General features: G+C 43.3%; 2 protein-coding genes across 2 annotated transcripts in view; one reads left to right on the top strand and one right to left on the bottom strand.

The window, feature by feature from the left end:
* SLC39A10 (solute carrier family 39 (zinc transporter), member 10) overlaps positions 1–12,153 on the top strand; it is a 17,799-nt gene extending 5,646 nt beyond the window's left edge. Inside the window, exons 3-9 of the mRNA XM_009874676.1 lie at positions 862–1,031; positions 1,916–2,134; positions 3,861–3,981; positions 5,877–6,245; positions 8,060–8,140; positions 9,151–9,341; positions 11,995–12,153. Of these exons, the coding sequence (XP_009872978.1) occupies positions 862–1,031; positions 1,916–2,134; positions 3,861–3,981; positions 5,877–6,245; positions 8,060–8,140; positions 9,151–9,341; positions 11,995–12,153 (1,310 nt within the window). The remainder of the gene's footprint in view (positions 1–861; positions 1,032–1,915; positions 2,135–3,860; positions 3,982–5,876; positions 6,246–8,059; positions 8,141–9,150; positions 9,342–11,994) is intronic.
* Positions 12,154–15,420: 3,267 nt separating this feature from the next.
* On the bottom strand, positions 15,421–21,530 carry LOC104277890 (dynein heavy chain 7, axonemal-like; the record flags this gene model as incomplete). Its single annotated transcript, XM_009874677.1, is given in 7 exon segments — positions 15,421–15,627; positions 15,965–16,068; positions 17,454–17,631; positions 18,842–18,894; positions 18,897–18,987; positions 19,965–20,195; positions 21,393–21,530. Coding segments are annotated over 7 exon segments (1,002 nt in total), but the record flags the coding sequence as incomplete, so codon positions are not given.
* Between the last annotated feature and the right edge of the window lie 283 nt (positions 21,531–21,813).

Raw genomic sequence — 21,813 nt, 5'->3', positions numbered from 1 at the left:
AACCGCTCTGTAATTGTAATTCGGGCTGCTTGCACATGCACACGTGATTCAGGATTGAGTTACAAGTCGGTGTTCACCGTTTCTTGCAGCAGAGCCCGCTAATCCAGAGTATGCTCTGGGAGTGCTCTGGGGATGTATCAGGGCTGTGTAGTGGCAACGTTTCGGTCGGCAGGGTCCTGCTCCCACCCTGGACGTACTTTGTTTCCCGGTTTTGCAACCTCTGTTTACCAGTTCCTCGCCTGATGGCAGTCTTGGCCTTTTCACCAACCCCCTGTTTTCTTCTCGGTGCCAATATGCATTTCAGCGTGTGCTGCTTATTTCCTAAAGCTTTTTCTAATCGATTTTTCCTTCTGGATGTGCTCTCGTACCCTTTGCATTTGAACCGGGTTGTTGCCTTTCCTGCAGTGCTGTGGATTGACAGCCACAGGCTTCGTAAGAATGAATATCCCAAAATAAAATTTAAAACCGCTGTAAGTTTTGGTGTTAAAGCAGACCAGGCTGGCAGCAACCACGATTCTGGTGGCAAAGTCTTGTCAAATCTGATCTGTAGGTTTTTTGATACAGATAGAATTCTTGGGACATTTGACTGCTAATTTGTAAAATTTGCTGAGCAGCTACAACGTATTGATGGGCTGGTTTTAGCTAAGTGTCTTCCCTTGCATTGTGAATAAGCCTGTGTATTTTTTGCCGTGGACTTCTGTGCTGCCTTCCTATTTTTCAGCACCTTTTGAACAATCAATCACACGCCTTAGGTTAAAGGAAAGGCACCATCTTAAGAGATAAATGAAAGTCATTAATGGGTCTTACCAAGTTTTACAAGTATTGTTCTGATAACCTTTCTGTATTCGTTTCTCCCCACAGCCTGGTTTTGTGGTATCATCTCTATCACCGTCATTAGCCTGCTTTCCTTGCTAGGTGTGATCTTGATTCCCATCATTAACCAATGGTGCTTCAAATTTCTTCTAACTTTCTTGGTAGCTCTGGCTGTAGGAACAATGAGTGGAGATGCACTGCTCCATCTGTTGCCACACGTAAGTATTGTTTTCTTACCTTTTATTCCTAACTGTAACCAAACACAGAATTTTCAAATAATCAATAAACAAATGTAGATTAGCTTGACTACCAGGGACATCCTGAAACACTGTTTGAGACTTTCTGTTAACAAAAAGAAAGGAAATGTGTGTTTCTTAAGAAAAATAAAAATGATGTGTTCATAGTTGAACTTCTGTCACAGTATTTAAAACCACGTAAGGAAATCAACAAGAGTATTTTAAATTTAGCAGTATTGCTGTCTCTTGTGTACTGATACTTGTGTATCAGTATCACCTAAAAGTATTTCAGAGGGATTAACCTTCCTGCTTACTAGCATGTGGGGAGAAAGTAACCTCTAACTTACTGAATCAAGAAATGTCTCAAGTTCCTGGGAAGGTAAGCAGTTTTTGAGTTGTGTTTCTTGGAAGGAGCAATGTTTTCTAAAGGTTGGCTATCTTAATCCTTTTAGCAAAAAGACTGATGGTTTTGTCATGTATTTTCACTGAAAGCTTATATTTGAGATCAGAACTAAGATTGTAATTGACTGTAATAGTTAAATAAAAAATAGGAGGCTTGGTAGCTAATGGTAGTGTAGGAGCGGCAATTCCTTGTGACATTTCTGAGCGTTGGTCTCGTTACCTTTAACGTTGTGACAGGCAAAAGTTGAAGCTAGATTGTCTCTTAAAAAATTTTCCCTGGGGGCTATTTTTTTATTGGTAAAGGAATGGTAAAATGAGCTTGCATTCAAAAACCAACCCAACCTTTCAAGTCTTTCTCCGCTACTTTCGTGGCAAGGGTAGGTACTCCGACATGTGAGCGGGGAGCCCTTCCAGCGTCCCAACTGCACCAGGTCACGCCGTGTCCTTCTTCCCTCTCCCCATAGTCTCATGGAGGCCACGACCACAGCCACCACCATGGCCAAGGTCATGTTCACGAACACAAGCGTTCTCATCGACATGCCCACGCACACGCAGTACGGACTGAAGGCTTTCTGGAAGAAAATGACCCGGTGCTGAAAGGTCTCGTGGCACTCGGAGGCATTTATGTTCTCTTCATCATTGAACACTGTATAAGAATGTACAAGCACTACAATAAACAAAAGGTATGTGCTAGAACCGCGTGCCATTTCCAATTACGTTCCCTTAAGTTATCCTCCAAGCACTGAGGAATTGCCTGGGTGATGAAGCATTATTCTGTGAAGGTGAACACGTGCTGCTCATCTGCCTTCTGTGTGATTTGATGTGAGAAACCCTTTTCTAAAAGGTGCAGCTTTCTTAAGATAATTTGGGAAGACAGTAGAAGCCTGGTGGTGAGAGGTTGCAGCTTTTTGACCAGATATATTTGGAGGTAGATTTAAATAAAAAAGAGATTACAGCTCTTCTGAGGAAGTGCCGTGATCCTTTTTTTTTTTTTTTCAAAAATGTGAAAGGCAGCATGTTAATAATAAATTGGCAAGAGTCAAAGTTTGCAAGAAATGTAACTGTATACTATTAGCTGGTGATGCCAGTGTGACATAGGTATTCAGTTTTTCCACATGAGAAAAATGCTAAAATTTAGAGACCTCCTGCATTCTGTCAATTGCCAGCCAAATTTTAACTTATTTCCCTGAAAATAATTAAATTTTTAGGGTTGGAAGCATACCATATTCATGATGTTGGTATAAAAAGAGAGCGAGTACCTTGGGGGAAGCAGGTAGGAATCCAAGCCATATTCTTTTAACAGGCAGTACAGAAGCACTTTTAACTTTTGCCTCCATCGTTCGTCTTGGAGGGGAAAATGATTTTGGTGAAGTTATGACTGCTTCTTCCAAAACGAACGCGGAAAGTTTTGAAGTTCATGTCATGCTTGGTGCCTCAGCTGAAAAGGCAGCAAAGGAGGCTGAGAGGAGACCTTATTGCCCTCTACAACTACCTAAAAGGAGGCTGTAGTGAGGCTGGTGCTGGTCTCTTCTCTCTAATTACTAATGACGGGACAAGGGGAAATGGCCTCAAGTTGCGTCAGGGTAAGTTTAGATTGGATATTCCGAGGAAGTTCTTTCCTGAACGAGCGGGGAGGCACTGGAACAGGCTGCCCAGGGAGGTGGTGGAGTCACCAACCCTGGAGGTGTTTAAAAAAAAAAGTAGATCTAGCACTTGAGGCTGTGGTGTAGTGGTTGGGTGTGCTGGGATGAAGGTTGGACTAGATGATCTTCAGAGGTCCCTTCCAACCCCGAACATTCTGTGATTCTGTGATTCTGTGAAAATGTTTTCTATGTCGAAGGAGGTGTTTCTTGGATGTTCTGATAAGGAGATAAAAGCTGTCACGTCAGGCATATCTTCTTTGGGATTCATTAAATAATTAAATCTCCTGGGCTGCCATGGCAACCCTGTGATCTCTGTTGTATGGGCTGCGGGTGCGAGAGCAGGAAGCTCCTCTTGGAAAGACAATAGGAGGAAGTTATGGGAGTATAAGAAAAATTGCAGTTGAGCAAAATAGAGGAGCCGTTGTTGCTGCATGCTTGATTTCTTGAACAAAATAAGGAAATATACTCACTCGTGTGTTTCTAGGCTGCTAGAGCCGTCCTGTTCGTAATGTGCTCTGTTCTTGCAGCGAACTGTCATCTGCCTGTGTGTTTGGGAGTGAGAGTCTGGTTCATAGCTAGGAACCTGCACTGGGATAGATACTGGGTTTGTGCTTTAAAGATTTGCTGTAGTCACATCCTTCTGTTAGACATACTGAGAGAGAGGAACCTAGTCCATTTTGAAAAGCTTTTTGGATGACATTTCGGCTGCTTTTATTTCCATCGACGTCCTTTTACCAGCCAGATGTTAATCTCTTGCCTCTTGCAGAGTAAGCAGAAATGGTGTAAGAAGAAACAGAGCGAAGAGTCACCGATCGGCAGGAAACTTTCCGATCACAAACTAAACAACAGACCAGATGCCGACTGGCTGCAGCTCAAACCCCTTGCAGGTAGGCATTTATTTTCAGCATTTTCTCGGATTTTGAGAGTCAAAGTAATGGCTTGTAACCCCTGGCATGGAGCATGTAACCTCTTGTACAGTTTTGCTGCTATTATGCAAATCGCCATTAATGAGACTTAATAGGCTTTCCCTATTAAATATTCTTTTGTTTTGTTTTCCCTAGATCTGAGAGCCCTCTGAGCACTTCCTAATATGCCATACATGTGGTTCTCAGGCTTCTGAAGCAGTCAGGTTTTGGGTGGCTGTAGTTCTTTGGGTTTGGGCATTTTTTAAAAACTTTTTTTGGATTTGAGATGTTTTTTGGTTAAGCATGCCTGCCTCGCTTAGCCCTGGCAAAAATTAGATCCAAAATGAACACCCACAACCTGAAGGGGAGTATCTGCTTCACTTTGCAGATTCTAGCTTCTGACCAAGTCTGGTTTGGTTGAGAAGGCTAAACACAATTAATTTCTTTTCATAAATAGAAGCATCCTGAATTTTTCTCAAGTATCCAAAACACCTTCCACAGAGAGTTGGTTGGTGACACTCTGATGGCTCCTGTGGCGCGTACCCAGCAGGAACAGCGTGTTGCCCTTCGCAAGGGAAGGGGAGGGGCTTTGCTTCACCACCTTCCTCTGTTGCCTGCGTGGCTCCTGAATTAATTTGCTGGTGGATACTGCATAGGCTACATATAAATGCAGCAATGCAATGTTGCCCATTTGAATGGCTTGCAAGAGGGAGAGCTAGGACTGCTAGTTAGTAGCCTTCTCCACTCAAAATGAAGTTTGGGACGTTGATGTAGAACACAGACAGACTTTCAGCCCTAAGGGTAGTGGTAGATATATTTGGAGTGTCTTCATTTTCTTTGAACTGGCAATCAGAGAAATTTGCTTCTAGTAGCATGAAGGTTTCGTCACACTCTTCTGAAAGCGCACTCTGCGGATCAGGGAATCCTTCGTACCGGCAGGCATTGGGCAGCTTGTGCTGAACTTGAATTTTGAACTGCAGTGCCACTAGCACTGACCTGAATGGCCATTCCATTTCTTTTTAAACAGCTTCCGAATGATGGCTAAGAGCCTGTTATCTAGAGCTCTTTGTCTGCTGCTTAGGTACTCTGTGCCTGTTTTTTTAATTCCACTTACTGTTTGCTTCTTTTTGACTCTGAAATATTTTTGTCACGTTACTGCGAGCTGGTAACCTCATTGTTCAGAACTGCTTTTTTTTTCCCCACGATTAGTTTTGTTTCCTGGAGCACAGATTGCCAGCTCCATTTATTTCTTAATGCTTTAGAAATATTAGTGGGCTTGAAATTCATGCACGTATGCCTTGCGCATTGTTTTCACTTTGCATTTCTCCATAAAACCGGCTCAGATCGCTAGCAGGGTCGGGAGCTGTGTTGGTGGAGCTCGGTGCACGACACAAGTGTCTGACCCAAGGGTGGGTGCAACACAAACGGCTGAAAGATCCGTTGTACCCGTTGCTGCAGGGAAGGCCCCGTTGTGACCTGTCTGAGCGTGCTTAGAGAGCACCTGGTGAGGGTTTCTTGCGCCATTCGGATTCCACCTGGAGCGTGTCAGGCATTCTCGTCCTGGCAGCTGTCCTTTTCCAGTGCCGAACCACGACTCCCTTCCGTGGCAAAGTGCAAACAGAGCCCCAGGTCAGGCTAACCCTGGCTCTGTGCAGTGTGGGTACAGGGGAGGCTTCTCTAGGAGGTATGTGCAGAAAAAATGAGGCAGCAAGAGATTAGTTTCTTGGCTGGATGTTGACCAAATGCTTCTGGATGTGTTCAAATGCTTCTTTTGCTTTCTCAAAGCAGTTAAACTCTTCGCTCGGTGATGCAGGAGTTACCGGTGATCTTCTAAATAGGAATTAACGCTGTGTCTCTCCCACCCGGCTTCAACGTAGGCGCAGACGACTCGGTTCTATCTGAAGATCGACTCAATGAAACGGAACTAACTGATCTAGACGGGCAGCTGGAATCCCCTCCCAAAACCTTCCTGTCTGTAGAGGAGGACAACAATATGCACCGTTCTCACAACGATGTCTCCCGTGCTGCTCAAGAGCCCGATCTTCACAATTCCGAGTACGACAGCCACGGCGAGGATAAAATGATAGCGAGAAAGCACAGCCACCACTGGCATCACAAACATTCCCATCATTCCCATGGCCACTGTCATTCTGGAAAAGACCTGAAAGATACTGGCATAGCTAATATTGCTTGGATGGTAATTATGGGAGATGGCATTCACAACTTTAGTGATGGCTTAGCAATCGGTAAGCAAAAGCGCCGAGCGTTCCTCAACAGTTTCTTCTTCCCTTTAGTAACTTTGGTAACGTTTTACTCCGCAGGGATGGCAGGTAAGGCTTTCGGTTCGCTCCTGGGGTTACCAGCGTTGTTTCATCTCCTTCGGAGCAGAAGTGAGAAGGTCTGTCGATTGTGAGAGGCTTCCCTCTGGTAGGGGGCTGTCACGGTTTCCACCAAGGTCACCGTGCTGGTGGTAGTGACAGGAGCATCTCTGCCAAATAAAAATAGGTCCAGGCAAACCTCTGCAGGAATTGTGGAGCACACCTGATGCACATCTGGTGTTTGGGTCTTAGTACTTGCCTTTGAACAATAAATAAGTGTACTTTGTATTTATTTATAGTAATAATAATCTTATTTATGTTATTATTAATACATAGAATTATACAATACTTGTAAATAATAAATGTAGTGTGGTTCAGGTTACTAAAATGGTAATAATTAAAAAAATACTGATCAGGATGATTTAATTTTTGTTTGAGCAAAGTACTTTTTTGGGGGGCAGTATAGATTTGTTTCTGGCCAAATGGAGAAGAAAGTGAAGCACCAAACACATTTTATTAGATTGATTAAATCAGCTTTGATTCACATAAGCCTCTAAATGTGATTTGAGCTGTAACACATTAATCTGAATATGTGCCATACAAGTCAAAACGATGGTGAGAGTACTGCGGTGTCACTTTGAATTTTTTTACGAAGGCAGCCACTACGAGTGCCCAGGGTTCTGAACTCCTAGCAGAGGGAACAGACCCCTTTGGAAGGGTGGGGGATAAGCTGCTTCTTAGGGTCTGGAGTTAACAATGGAACCTACTGCAGTTTCGCTGCTTTCTCCAAACAATTTCTAAGGAAACTAAACTCCTTCAAAATTAACTTTTTGCCTCACTTGCCCATTAAACAGGTAAGACATTTAGATGGTGGCTTCTGCGGCCACAAAGGATCACTACGCCATCTGTCGAGAACTTCCCTGCATTGAAACTCCATTTCTAAATATTCCTTTGTCAAGCCCAAACAGCTGATGCTTTGGTAAAGTGTCGAAGTTTGGGAGAGTGTGGTCATCTTTTTAATATATCACACCATGAGGAATCCAGGGGGAAGTTCTCTGTCTTCAGATTGTGTCTTTCTCCTTTATTTTGCCTGCTCTGACTGCTCACTGCAGGCTCTTCGTGTGCCTTTCTCAGCTACATTACAGAAGTTTAAGAGCAGTTTTCTCAGCTCACAATTATTGAAAGTGTGAGCTCTAAGATGATTGAATTAAGTTAGCTTCCACAAAAATTACTGAAAGAGGTTTATGCTGATGCTTTTCTCGTTATATTCCAGGTTTTGGCTTATAAATATTGCTGATGTGTGCTCGACAAATAAGCACAAAGGAGACAGAGAGGTTGTGGGTTAAAAATACTCGTTTGGATTTCCAACCTGGAAAGGAGAGCACTAGACTTGCTCATGTGCGCCCTTAACTGTCCTGACAGACTCAAGAGTTCCTAAAAATGTAAAACTGCTGCTGCTTATTAGCTTATTGCTTTTTGTGTCTCTGATTTGCCCACTTGCGTTCTCTTCTCCCAAGATTTGTCTTTCAGAGAAACCAAAACATAAATGCCATGGAAATGCACATCCGCTGTGTTTCTGGTATTTTCAGTTTCTGCACAGACAGGACCTGGATGCAATGAAAAACTTCAGAGCGTGCATTCTAACAGCAGGATGTCATCTCTGGGAAGTCTGTTAATGAAATTTTCTGACTTGGAAATAATAAAATATAATTTGATTTTTTTATTATTTTTTTTTTTCCTAGGAGCAGCTTTTAGTGCTGGACTGACAGGAGGAATTAGTACATCTATAGCAGTATTTTGTCATGAGCTTCCCCATGAATTAGGTAACTAATGCTATAAACTCTGCGTGCTTGGTCTCTTCACCTGCACAAAATATTTATCTAAAAGCTGTTGTGATAACTCATCCTGATAAGCATAATGCAAGGCCGGTGCTGCGAGAGTGACCAGAACTTCAGAGAGTGATGGAGCAATATTGCTTCAGAGTACGTAAGGAGAATATTAACGCAGGATTATATTAGCAAGTGTCTTGTCACAGCAGTTCTGTGAAGCTTTTTGAACACGTTTTCAGAATCTTTGAAGCGTGCTGTTCACATTTTGGTGCTGTGCCTCTGCGTTTTATAGAGAGGGGTTCACTCTGCTCTGCTCTGTGCAGCATCGTCCTACATCGGTTCTTACCCCCTCATCGAAGCATTTCTTCGTGGAGTTAGTTGACTGTGCTGAAACCTGTTGTTTTCGAGCCGTAAGACGCGTTGCATGAAATTTTAGCACACCCTGAGGCTTCCCAAAGAGCAGCTAGAGAGGGGATGAGGTGTCTTTTTTTTGCCAGTCATGTGGAATTTTTCTAGACTGCTGCGTTAGGTACTGGCAGCTTGCTTGCTCGATGAGCTGCTGGCCCTGCATGATCAAAAGTAAGGGAAAGCAAGTACTTCAGAAACCTTGCTGTGGTGAGCGAAAGCATTTTAAATAGGCAGGTACTAGGTATAAGGTACTGCTGTGACGTCGAGACAGATCTGTATGCACAGACGTGCCCTCTGTGGGAGGACCAGCCCTGGGCCCCCCCTTTACCTTTGGCCGGCCGTCGCTGTTGCCTTGCTGACGATCAGCACGAGAAAGAGGCACCTTGGAATGATTTTTTTAATTGAGAGATCGCTGCACATAAATGCAGTTCTTGTAAGAGCTGTTGTAAGCTGTTGCCCAGCCTTTCCTGGAGCCTCTAGCAGCACGTTCACTTTGGCAGTGCCTTGGGTTGGCAAGAGAGTACGTGCAGGTGAATTCTCTGCCTGCTCTCTCAAGCAGCACCAATACTCAACCCTCGTGTTCCGTCTCATTCCAGGTGACTTTGCCGTGCTGCTTAAGGCAGGGATGACAGTAAAGCAAGCGATCGTGTACAACCTCCTGTCTGCCATGATGGCTTACATCGGGATGCTCATCGGCACGGCGGTGGGGCAGTACGCCAACAACATCACCCTCTGGATCTTCGCCATCACTGCAGGCATGTTCCTCTACGTGGCGCTGGTCGACATGGTAAGATTGCCGTGATTTCGCGTCGGGTTTTGCGTTCCGCACTTAAAGCCTCGGACTTGAAACGGCACCTACGACAGAACTCTTTTTGTGCTTGTGACGCGTAAAATATCTTTAGACAGTAGGTGGCTGTTTCCGTTCCGTGGCTTTATAAAATGTTGCGGAAACTCTTTGAGGGATGCAGTGAAGCTTTACAGTTGTCTGGGTTTCTGCCACCAGAGTTTGCCAGTGGCGCTTGTCAAAATGCAAAAACTGCAGGGACGCTTAGAAAGACACTTCCTACTAATGAACTAATAAAAATAATAACTTCCCACTAATAAAAATAATATGATTCTCTGGTTTTGTGGGTGAGGCATTAGACACTGGAGTTCTATCTGGTATTTGAAATCATTCTTCAGTAAAGTTTTAGTCTTTGTATATCTGAAGGGGTAAAACCCACTTGTGTTTCTGGTGTGACAGGTTCTGCAAAGCTTAGTCCAAACCCTTAGCATGAGCAGCTGCTAACACAGAGCTCTCGTAGTGATTAGCTTTTTAAAAAACTACCTGGAGGAAAAGTGCTGTTCCTTCAAGAACTGAGAGTTACGATATACGTAGTGTGTGTGGAGCGTAGATCCAGATCCTTCAGGCAGAACTGAACTTGTGCATGTGGTACCAGCCTCTGTTCGATCCTATTTTCTCTCCTAAGCAGCTTCAGACAGAGCTGCATCTAAACAAGCCTCTTTTCTCACTTCTTGTCTTTCCCAAGCCCGGTGATGACAAGATCCGTTTCAGTTTTGGGTGTATTTTGCACCAGTCTTTCTGCTTTAATATGCAGAGAAAAAAATGTGTCGCTTCCTTGGATTTTAAGGCCAGATCTCACACCGTATGAAATGATTAACCAGTTAGACTAGAAGCTCCAATGTAATTAAAGCTTTAATTCATAAGGGTTCAGACAGTTTTTTTGTGGGGTGATGATGCCCTGGATTTCTATTGCTTCTTTCACAAACAACTCTTCCTAGTAGAGACATCTAAAGCAGAGGCAAGCTTCCGCACAGCTGTTACCTTTCTCCTCAAATAGAGGAGGTTAAATAACCTTTTTTTTTCTGTCTTAAAGAGGCTTTTTAGTTGCTGTTCAGTTCCACAGTTTTGAGACTCTGGGACAGCTGTTGCCATCCGGAGCTAAGACTTCCACTTGCACTCGTAATACTGCCCTTGTTCATGTCCTTGACCGGGAACCTTGGAAGTTGTGGAGTCGGAGCACTGTGCCCTTCCTAGGTTTTGAAACAGATGCCAGAATATCCTTTGATTATTCTCAAGAGCATCTTTAGGCTGGGAACAGCAATACGATGCCCCCACAGAAGTTGATGACAGAACTTGAATTATGTGCAGATCAAAAAACATGAAGGTGAGAATTGGCAACAGCAAGTGTAGCACAATTCTCCGATTAGATTTAGTACTCCTTGGTGAATGCAACTCTGATTTATTACAAGGAGAAGAATTCTGCCAACATGAGAGCTATGTAGCAGCCTTCAGGAGTGTAAAGTCTGTGATTGCTGCCTTTCTTCTTCATGACCTAACGGTCCTTAGTCATTCGGGGTAGTGCTTGCTCTTAAGCTGCCTCGTCTGTTGTATAGGGGATAAACAGTTTTCACAACAGGGTATTTTTTTTTATATTTAAGTACTCAGTGGGTCAAATTAATTGTCAGCTTTATGTATCCTTTTGAAATACAGTAATACGAGACCAGACAGGTAATATATATGATTTTTTTTAAGTAGATTTCGGTGCTCTGATAATCTGTCATCGACTGTTGCACAGTATTCAGGTACTGGAATAACCAGAACTCTCATGAAGAGCAGTGACCAGAGAGAGGCTCGTGCTCTGAACTACCTGAAATTTCCATTTTGTCCTCGGTTGTGTTTTTCTGTACTACATGTGTCTTGAAGGAATTTCTTCATTTACCTCATGCTTTCTTGAATTAGTTTCTTTGTAAAACACGTAACTTCTCTTCTGTATGGGCACTTCTTAAGATTTATTTTTGCTTCTTCCAAGTCCACTATTACTTACTTGTTGCTTTTGTCAGTACTATTTGACTTTTCTTCTTAGAAATATCCAGAGCTTTCAGAACTTTTTACAGCTTCACGTAGAATTTCTTTGGAATTACTTGTAGCTGTTATTCCCATATTTGAAAGGGACATGTATGTGAATATGTGTACACATGTCGCATGGGAAATGAACGGTTAAGTTAATCAGCTCAGTCATTATAAAGGGTGTATTTGTAGCAATGTAATTACTGTAGAAATAGTCCAAGCTTTTTCCTACATTTATTTGAGCATGACAGTTTTAACTGAGTATAAGAACTCGAAAGATCAGAACTTGAAGAATGCTGGGCTGGTCCTCATCTTGAAGAACTTAAAGTTCAAGGAAATGTGTGATCCAGTAAAAGCTTAAAAAGCCCAAAGTCCCAAGGAAAGGCCAGGTATTTTGACTTTGTTTTGTAAATGCATGATCATGTTTTGATCAGATGTGGTGGTTAGTTTGAGTTTAACCAACGTCTTAGCGTCTTGTTTTCATAACTGAATCCTGGAGTGTTTATACTTGACAGAATCAGCTTGTAAACCTGCCCATGTATAAATGGAATAGGGGTAAAATAACTTTCTAAATTGTTTTTCCTCGTAGCTTCCAGAAATGCTTCACGGAGACGGAGATAACGAAGAGCACGGCTATTGTCCCGTGGGGCAGTTCATTCTTCAGAACCTAGGCCTGCTTCTTGGATTTGCTATCATGCTGGTGATTGCCCTCTATGAAGATAAAATTGTGCTTGACATCCAGTTTTGACCTAACTCTGGTAATCACTGTGGTTCCGATAATGTTACACGATTCTCTGATCCTGCTGTGCGGCTTTGGGTCTGCGCTGTTCCACTGTATGCACGTTGCTCGGAGGAGAAGCCGTGGCTTGCACCACTTACATGAGTACAGGATATTCATTCATTTCTGTGTAGATCGAACTTCTGCTTTTGTTTCTAATTCAGATCAGAGGAGATGACCCAATGCATCTGCCAAACTCAAGTGCTTGACAATTAGGAAATACTAAATATGAGAAATCGGTGCCAAGTTCAGTGTGCTCTCTAGGAAGTACAGCTTGCTTAAGGAAGGAAAAGTGCCGTGAATTTGGGAAAATACCATTTCAATGTTACTTTTGAACAGAACCCAGAAAACATTACAGCTGAAATTCATACCTCTGCAAGGAACCCAAGTAAGCTTTTAGTGCCACATAAGTCCTAAGTAGTGCATATATATATATGTATATATCTATTTTAACAGATATGTATGGATATATAGAGATACGCATCCATGTATGTGTGCGTGTGTATATATATATATGTATACATAATTCATTCTGTGCCGATTCTTCTGCATAGAAGAATCTTCTTCTGACTTTTAAAGTATTAAATCCTACAGCGGCACGTGACTGGAAACCACCGTGCCGATTTAAATTTTAGGAAAAGAACCCCAAAACCTTGAACACCATTTAAATTCTTAAGGGTATGCCATCCCGAAGGTCACGTGTAAGCAGGCAGACTGTCGCGATCTACGCTGCAAAGTGCTGCGTTCTGTTGAGGATCAGTCTGACGACATTTTTCCTGTCTTAAGATTTATTTGATGTGTGTTCCTTGATCGTAGTAGGAAAATGCGAAACGCAGTAGAATTAGCATTAGCTTGGGGAAACCCCTGCTGTTGGAGTTTTTGAGCTATTTCTGGTTCCTTTTTACAGATGCTAAACATGCATTGTGTGCCACTCGCAGCATAAACTACTGAGGAATTGTGGCTGTGAGTTTGTGCAAACTCTTTGACCAGAGAATCCGTATGGGAATTTCTCCGTTTTTGAAAAGAATTATTCTGGACTGTTCTCTCCTCATCATGTTAAAACAATCCCAAGTGCAAGATGCTAGGCACTGAACCTGGGCACGAAGGTTAAATTCCGTTTTGTGCGTGTAGTCCTGGTAGGTTTATTTACAGTCCCCTGAGACCAGGTCCAAATCTGTTTCTGCGATGTCACAATAATCAGATGTTGTAGCACCAGTTTCTGGCAGCAGAGGGTATGTGAGAAGCTTTCTACTTCCAGCACGAAGGGGTTCATTTCTATGCTATTTTTCTACAATTTTGGTATTTAAATTAGGTTCTTAAGAAGCAGATTTGATAGAGCTGTGGTAGGTGTAATTTGGGAGGATAGACTGAAACTTTGGGCCTTAACTTGCGGGGATCAGCTGTCCCCGGCGGGGCCGTGCTGACCCGCGCTTGTATTGCCAGGCAGGAGTTAGTTCTTCTTGTACCCATCTCCTGAAAAAAAATGGAGGGTTTGTGAGGAGTGCAAGGTGACTCTCTAGTACCGGTCCTGAGCATGGTAGGAGCCTTTTTTTTTTAAAAACAGTTTGTCTTCTTTTACGTGTACGCCGGGTAAAAGCTGTATCTTGACTCTGTGCCGTAAGTTTTGTTTCGGTCTGCTTGGTGCCAGCGTAGCTGCTACAGACACTGATCCTAACGCCTTTACCGAGAGCCAGTTGGTATCTTCATTCCATTTCAAGTGACGTGTGTTTCCTGTGGCCCTTTACTTTTCGAAGCTTCGTCGGTCAGTTTAGTTTTCACTGAGAGCAGCTCATGTATTTTCAAGATATCGGTTGGTTCTTGCCAGTATTTCTTCGTAAGCAGTATCGAAAACCAGTATTAAGGGTCCATTTCAAAGGAGGGCGCAGTTTCTTCAGTGAAGAAGCCCAGAGCCCGGAGTTCAGGCTCGCTGCCGGTCGATGCGCTGAACTCGGGTTTTCTTTTTTTTTCTCTTTAAACATATTTACTGTTGGACCCGAACTAGCACCCACACTGTTGTTAGCTTCAGATTACTGAATAGCTGCAGTGTGAAGATTCCCAGGTGACATTTCTCCGTTGTGCCCACGTTTGTTAGGTCCCCGAGCACCGTTCTGAAAGAGATTTAACTCACTGGATACCTGCTGAGGATCTACATCTAAACCACCTACGTTTCTTACGTATTAAACTTCCCTTTTTTTTTTTTTGTTAATTCTGTCACATGAGGGGGTCGTCGTGTGGTTGAACTGGTATTTTTGTCAAATCATATTTTTTAAAGTTTATTTCTTTTAATTCTTTTCAAATGAAGATGTCTATATTTCAGGTAGTATATTTACTTTTGTATTAGTTGGAATATGGTTATAGCTTAATACACTGCCTCTAGTTAACTTCCTTCCAAGACCATTTTCAGACAAGGGAAAAACCATGGTCCTTGAAGGTAGGTACTGTATTTTTCATGAAATATGGGTTGTTACCTTTTATTTTCTAGTATTTATTACAAGTTTTGAAGAGCAGCGTAACAGCTGTGACGTCTTCTCTTATGTTTCCACCAGTATTGAATTCCAGGTGATTCTAATGTGTGTTTTTGAGTCATGTTACAGACAATCTGAATTCCACTACATTTCTACTGGGCTTCAACATTCCATTCCACTGGAATCCAGAGTCTCATTTAATTTGTATTTGTTGGAGGGCATAAATGTTACTTGTATATTACAATGCTGTCACTGTGTGACATCCCATATGACTTTTGATGTAGATCACATTGCACTTAATCCGCTGTGATTATGCTTAGAAAATATTGTAGTTGCTAGATGCAGTGTGATTTTTATTTGGGGTTCTTTTTTTTTCTTTTTTTTTCCCCCTTCCCTTTCCCCTCCCAATGAACAGTTGAGTCTGGTTAAAAATGTGATTATGGTCCTATAAGATAACTTGCTGAGCTATCAGTCTTTTTGTTACAACTAAATCATTTTTTAAAAATTTTATAAAGCTGGAAATGATCAAATGCTGTTTTGTTCATTGTCAACAGTGTTGTGTTCATTTTATGTGTGTTCCTTATAAATAAGGAGCCTTGAGAAAATAAAATTATTCACAAAGCAGATACTTCCGTGGCCTTCCCTAAGGTTTTATTGTGCACCTTTGTGCGTTCGTATTTTGTTTCCAATCTCATGAAAGGCACGAAAGCAGCCTTTGTGCGTGGAATTTCAGGGCTGGCGTAAGAGATCTGGGAAAAAAATCACGACAGGGTCAGGAGCTCAGCTGGCACAGCAGCGCCACGCCTCGTCGGATCCAGTGCTCTGGCGGCTTGTCGGAAGGGAGGGTCATCGCGATGACGAAGTTGGTGGAGTGGCCTGTGGTGGACAGCGTCCCTCTCCTCTCGCTCGTCTTGTACACGGGGGCCAGGTAACTCGGTCGCTGGGGAATGTCCGCTCTCTTACACGGCTTCAGCCACATCTGCAGAGAAGGGTAAAAGAATCCGTCTCATCTCGGTTAACAGAGGAACAGGGGACGGTCTTGGCTTGGCCAAAGTATTGCAACCCCAGTGGCTTTTTGGGTTCTTTGGTTCTTCACAGGTAGCCCGGAAAACCTGTTTCTTGTTGCCTCTCTCTCACTGCTGTTATTAGCAGGGGATTCTCAGCCCCTCTCACTCAACTCTTACTTCAACACAAAACATTTCAATTAAATTACTTTCTCTTGGAAGAGTTGCCCTGTTACTTCCTTCGAGACTAGCACTTCTACAGCATTTGGTGGTCTGTAATACTATAAAAGTGACCAAACAAAAGATACTGACTACAGGTACTGTGTCGTAGAGGATTTTCGGGTGAGATTCATCTAGCTTCTTCGTCTGCCTGTTCCAGCACGCTCCATCCAAGAACAATCGTTTAATATAAACCCCTGAATTGGTTGGAAAAGACACCGTGTTACACAGAAACTGAAAATGCCTTCTAGCCAGGAGCAGCAGGTAGTGCAACGCCCTTTGCCAACTGTCAGTTAATTGTGTGGGACTTGTTTTTCCTCAATTTTTTGTGTTCCAAGTGGCGATCAAGTAATGTCGGGTGTAACACAATCTTATGCTGTATTACAATTTATGATGATTACAAGTCTATAAAGGTTTATAAAGTTGTGGTGTCTAGGGCTATCCTAATGCATCCAGCCTTCTGTGAATGTTGAGGGGCACAGCTTAAAAATTATTCCACTGTACAGGACGACACTCTTCTTCCAGTTGCCATTATTATAAAGTATATGTACGTACTACCTACATATTGTCAGCTTTAATGATGCCAGACTTGGAGATTTGATCATAGTCATCACATTGTTTCATTGCTTGTGTTTCAAACTGCCACTTGCCTATACCTTTCTAAAGCAGGTCATTAGAGGAGTAAAGAACAAAATGTCTTTAAATGTTTAAAAAACAAATTTTTTTTTGACGTGTTATAATGATGTGACAGAATGGCAGCTGTCATTCCATCAGCTCTCCAGAAGAAAAAAATAATTTACAGCAACATCTGGTTTTTAATCCAGCTTAGACTTTCGTACTCTGTAGACTGAAAACTGTAACTTATAAACCAAAAAATAAACGTGCCCCAGCAGAAAATGGCCTGAAAATGACTGGATGTGGCTCTCCCAGGCAGCCTGCTGAGCTCTTCTTTAAATACAACTGCCAGTCAGCCTTATGCTCAGGAAAGTATTAAAAAGTGTTAAGAACAGTTCGGTTTAATCTGTCGTCTTTTCTGAGGAAGGGCAAGCTAACAAGTGTATCTGCAGCTGGAACCCAAAATAGTAATATATATTAAAACCCTTTGATTAAAAAAAGCTTTTTTTCCCCACTCCTAGCAGTCCCCTATTGCACATGGTGATCACAGCCGCAAGATATTTTTCCAGGGATAGGTAGAGGAGCGAACTCAACTTGTCTCCTAAAGGCTTGGCTTTCCTTGGCTTAGGAAAATCCGCATCTTCAGCCACATGTGCTAAAGGAATAAAGGGGGAATAAAGATAGGCAAGGCAGCTGCCACTGGGAGGTTGGCTCTGTTGTGGGACAGATTCCTCTCGCTGTTGGTTTCTAGCTGCACGCTAACCCAGGAGGTGAGCTCCTCTCACCAGTTCCTAAGGACTTTAACAGTATTTTGCCTCTTTGCTTCTTGTGCATCCCATGGGGAGCAGGTGTGTATGTTTCCCAGCTGAATTCATTAATTGAATTGACTAAATCTGAGTCTGCCAATTCCTGTGATCTCCTGAATACATCAGGCAAAGGCAGGTAATGGTGTCTTGCGTTTACTTACCGTCTTCGGGAGCAGTTTCATATTCCTTGTCTTCCATCACTTCATAGTCAAATTCCAGCAGGTCTATGGGGATGGTGTATTTTCTGGCGTAGTTCTGCTGGGCGCCTGTTAGGAACGCTTGAGTGAAGAAGAATCCCGAAAGCCAGAAGACTGGTGGAGGTCCATTTTCATACCACAGCTGCAGCAGCAAAAGAAAGGAGGACAAAAGGTAAAAAAAAAAAAACCTCACACAACAAAACCACTGCTTTTTATCTTGGTTTTAGTACTTAAGAAAGTTGTCTGAGTCATTAGTGCAGGACATAGGTGAGGGCTGTTGCAACGGTGAACATTCACTACACGCGAGATCATTTTTTTGATTGTTGCAAACATCAGTTTTGAATAACGTCTGAAAAAATTTTGCTGCAATCATCTGCTGTAGAGAATAAGAATGAAGACAAGTAACTAGTTGTCTCTACTAGTAAGTGGTTCTCCTCCCAGGAAATAAAAAAAAATGTTCCTCAGCTATTGGTGGTTTCCCATTTGTACAAGTTTAATTTCTGCCCTGGATTCTGTTCAAGAAATGGCACTTGCGTGGTGTACACACAGTGCTCTCAGGCTTCCTACAGCTCCAGATGGAAGTTACTAAGGTGTGCTGACTGTATCCGAAAACATAAAATGGAATTTCTGTGGTAATGCAGATTTTGTGAGTATTTTTCTAGACCAAAACCCAGATACTTCTCTTGATTTTTAATTATTTTTCTTTTTAAAATTTACTTACAATTTTTGTTCCTAGGTCTTTTGTCTATGTTGGGCCCTGTTCTTACAACAGGTATAGGGTAGGCAATGAGATAGGGGGCAGTGACGTTTGTTTTCTTCAGCGGATTGAGATTACTGCACCGCAGGATGGTGCTGAGACTCTGAATGTCACTCATTTAAATCAGTTTGGGGAATCTGAACTCCTAGAGGTGAAGGAGTCCCACTGATTCTCCCTAACTCATCCCGCTTTCTTCTCCAGCACTACTCACAGCTCGGTATTTAAGGTAAGATTTTGGGTTAAAATGTTTTGCTAATTTAAGTTTGCTCACTGGGAAAGAAATTCAGCAGTGTTTTCCTGAGTTCTAAACTGGCATCATAACCACCTCCAGATCTAGATGCGGTGTAAGAGGTCCTGAGCACACTCTGTGTGCAGGCGCGGTTCCTGCCGTGGGGCAGCTCTGGCCGTGAGGTGGGGTGTACAGCACCGTGAGATGCGGTGACGCGCCAGCGGCGGGACGAGGGAGATGCACGAGGGAACCGAGCTTTTCCTGTCCGGCAGTTTGCGTGTGGGTGTTCGCTTGGGATGTCACGGGACGTCGACAGACAAAAAGCAGTCGACGTTGAGCGAATGCGTGTCCGTGGGGTGTGCTCACCTCCAAGAACTTCAGTCTGTGGAGGGAGTCGGTCACGTAGCTGCCCAGAGGCTTGGGTAAGACTGACTCATCCACAGTCCCGGAATTTTGCCTTTCAGAATGCTGCTTACCACTTCCTCCAGTTCAGCAGACATCACCACTAGCCCCTAAAAGAACTTTGGGAAATGAAGATGTCAGAATGCTTTACCTGACCGGCTTGCTCTAACAGTCAAAAACCGTCACGCTCTGTCGTGCAGCTGTTCCAGCGCTCTCGCTGTCACCCAGGAGCCACGCTGAGAGCAGGAACGGACACGAGGGGTTTCCTGGAAACTCGCTGCGGCCTCTCTTGGAGCCGGCAGTTATCTCCAGCCCGCTCAGGGAAACGGTCCGGAGTCTCTTGTGGAGAAAAACTGCCCATACTGGAAAATTCTCCCTTGCCATCCTTCCTCAGAAACACGGTCTTCCTAGAGCACTTCTGAGCTTTACTAACAATAAATGCCCTTTTTTTATTATTTTTTTAAGTTTCCTCAAAATCGTGACATTGCTGCAAGTGCGGCAAGACTTTCCAGCTCGTAGTTTCAAATTAAACAGGGAGAGGAGTAGTGTTCGTGGGGTTTTTTGGATTGTTTTTTAAAATACTTTGTCAGCCTTAAGCTGTAATAGCGTAAAGAAAAGTTACCGAAACTGACCTTTTCCTACTTTTTTTCTGTGTTTTCCACAGACGTAGCTTTTGATTCCTACTGAGAACAAACATCAGCTTTAGATGGTGACACCTTACCTGGAACCCTCACTGGCAGTAATTTGCTGTTAGAGGTGTTGAGCACATCTGCTTTCATCTGCGAGACTGTCTGAGGTGCTTTGGTCTTTCATGCCAGTGAGGCAGAAACACAGGTGTGAACCTAGTTACTGCTTGTCTTACTCGCTAGTTAAAACTTTCTGGTTTGGAGTAGGCACAACAGTACTTTTCTGTTTCTGTATTGCACTGCATCGGTTTCAAGACAGAGATCAGTCAGTCGGTCTGGAAGCCAGGACTGGCCGATCAGAAGCAGATGTCAGGGGCAGTTCTCCAAGCACTTGCATCGACAGCTTCGAGATTGGAGTCCAGGCTCCAGGTATGTGCCTTTAAAGGCTGAGTTCAGCTCACCTTTATTGCTTTCTGGATGTTAATGCAGGAGTCCCGTATCGTCTGCAGGAGCTTGTTAAAGCGCCCCATCTCTTGCACAAGCACAGTGTTCATGCTCTGAGTGTACGTGGTTGGGTATCTTCTCATTGCGGCTTCGATGGCGAAATCTGGAGGAAGTTTGCTCAGGATGTCACCGGTGACTTCATGAACAACTTCATCAGTGGATGTTGCACCACCACCAGACGCCCAAGTCTAGAGAGGGACAGAAATTTGGATTTATTTGGAGAAAAAAGAGATTTAGGAGAGCAAGTAGGTAAAGTGCAGGGAAATAGAGCTGTTACAAAGGCAGTGTTGAAAAGATCACAGTTCCAGCAATCCTCCTGTGATGAAATTAATTTGTTTTGGAATTTCCTATAGTATCGCAATAAGGTGTTACAGAATGTTCGGGGTTGGAAGGGACCTCAACAGCTGATCTAGCCCAGCCCCCTGCCAGAGCAGGATCACCTACAGCAGGTCACACAGGAACGCGTCCAGGCGGGGTTTGAATGTCTCCAGAGAAGGAGACTCCACACCCTCCCTGGGCAGCCTGGGACGGGGCTCTGGCACCCTCACAGGGAATTTGGGAGCCAGTTGTTCTCAATATACAGGAATGCTATAAGGCATCATGTATTTTTCTACCATGAGGGAAGGTTATCCTAACATCTGTTAGCTTGGGGGGGGAAAAAAAAAAAGATCTTATGCACTTTTTCTGTTCTTTAATCAGTGTAATACAACTGGTTACTGCATCCATTTGCCGTAGTTCAGCAGTACTATGCTAATTCTCTCAAAAATAAATTATTTACTGTCTTAAGAAAAAAACAAACAAAAAACCCCCCCAAATTTTACGCATCAAAACAGCCAATTAAAATATTGACACTGTATAGGTTTCATTACAGTCTATTACAATAATAACTAGAACTAGCAAAATCTGGTTGCTTCCATATGTGTCCTTTTTTTTTTCCCTTTGAAATCCTGCTTCGATAAACCTAGCTCCCCCCGCTCCCCAAGCCGTGCTGTACCACCCATCAGCAGCGCGGGCGCTGTGGGAGGGCACAGGGCAGCACCAAGCTCTGTCTTGCCGCCCCCCGTGTCCCCCTTGCTCCCTCTGTTCAGCTCTTGGCTCTCCTCACAAAGCTTACCGGCACGGTACCATCCCTGGATTGTACCTGGCTTACAAACGGGACTGAAACTGGCCGAGAAGTTGAGAATTGTTAAAAGCTCGGCACAGGGTAGTAGAAGCTCAGAAGTACAATCACAGAAGCTGTGTTTCCTCAGGAAGACAGTAAAGGTAAAAACCATAAAAGCCTTAAAAGAGTCTTAGGTGGAACAGCAATTTCACCAGAATGGAAATACAGCACAAGGAGCTACAGGCAAAACCAAAAGTTGTGGTAAGATGCTGTGTGACTTTACCTGTGTAAGAAGAATGTTATCAAAGAACAGTTGTGTTTCAGCCTGATCCTTGGTAATGTCAGCATTCGCGTTCATTCCAAATACCTCTGGGGAAGGATTCAGCGGGAGTGTCTTTGTGTAGTCAATATAGCTTTGGTACTGAATAAAAGGGAAAGGAAAATACTTGGAATGACAGGGAGAAACAGCCAGGCAGCCTGTGACAGCCTGCAAGCAGTGTCTGCAAACCACTACAAACTTCCCTAGTGTAACAAATATCATGTGTAAACTATGATATAAAAGGAAATACAGGGGCTGAGCATGCCCCACAAATTCCTTTGGTCCATCTTTTCACCCTGAAATTGAGACTGGTTTTGCTTCAATACTCTCCAACAAAATTTCTGTTGGAAATTCTCATACACAATTACACACCTGGTGCAGGAGG

This window comes from Apaloderma vittatum, unplaced genomic scaffold (assembly GCF_000703405.1).
Source record: "Apaloderma vittatum isolate BGI_N311 unplaced genomic scaffold, ASM70340v1 scaffold7048, whole genome shotgun sequence".
NCBI lineage: Eukaryota > Metazoa > Chordata > Aves > Trogoniformes > Trogonidae > Apaloderma > Apaloderma vittatum.
This window is presented reverse-complemented; position numbering and strand designations above follow the sequence as displayed.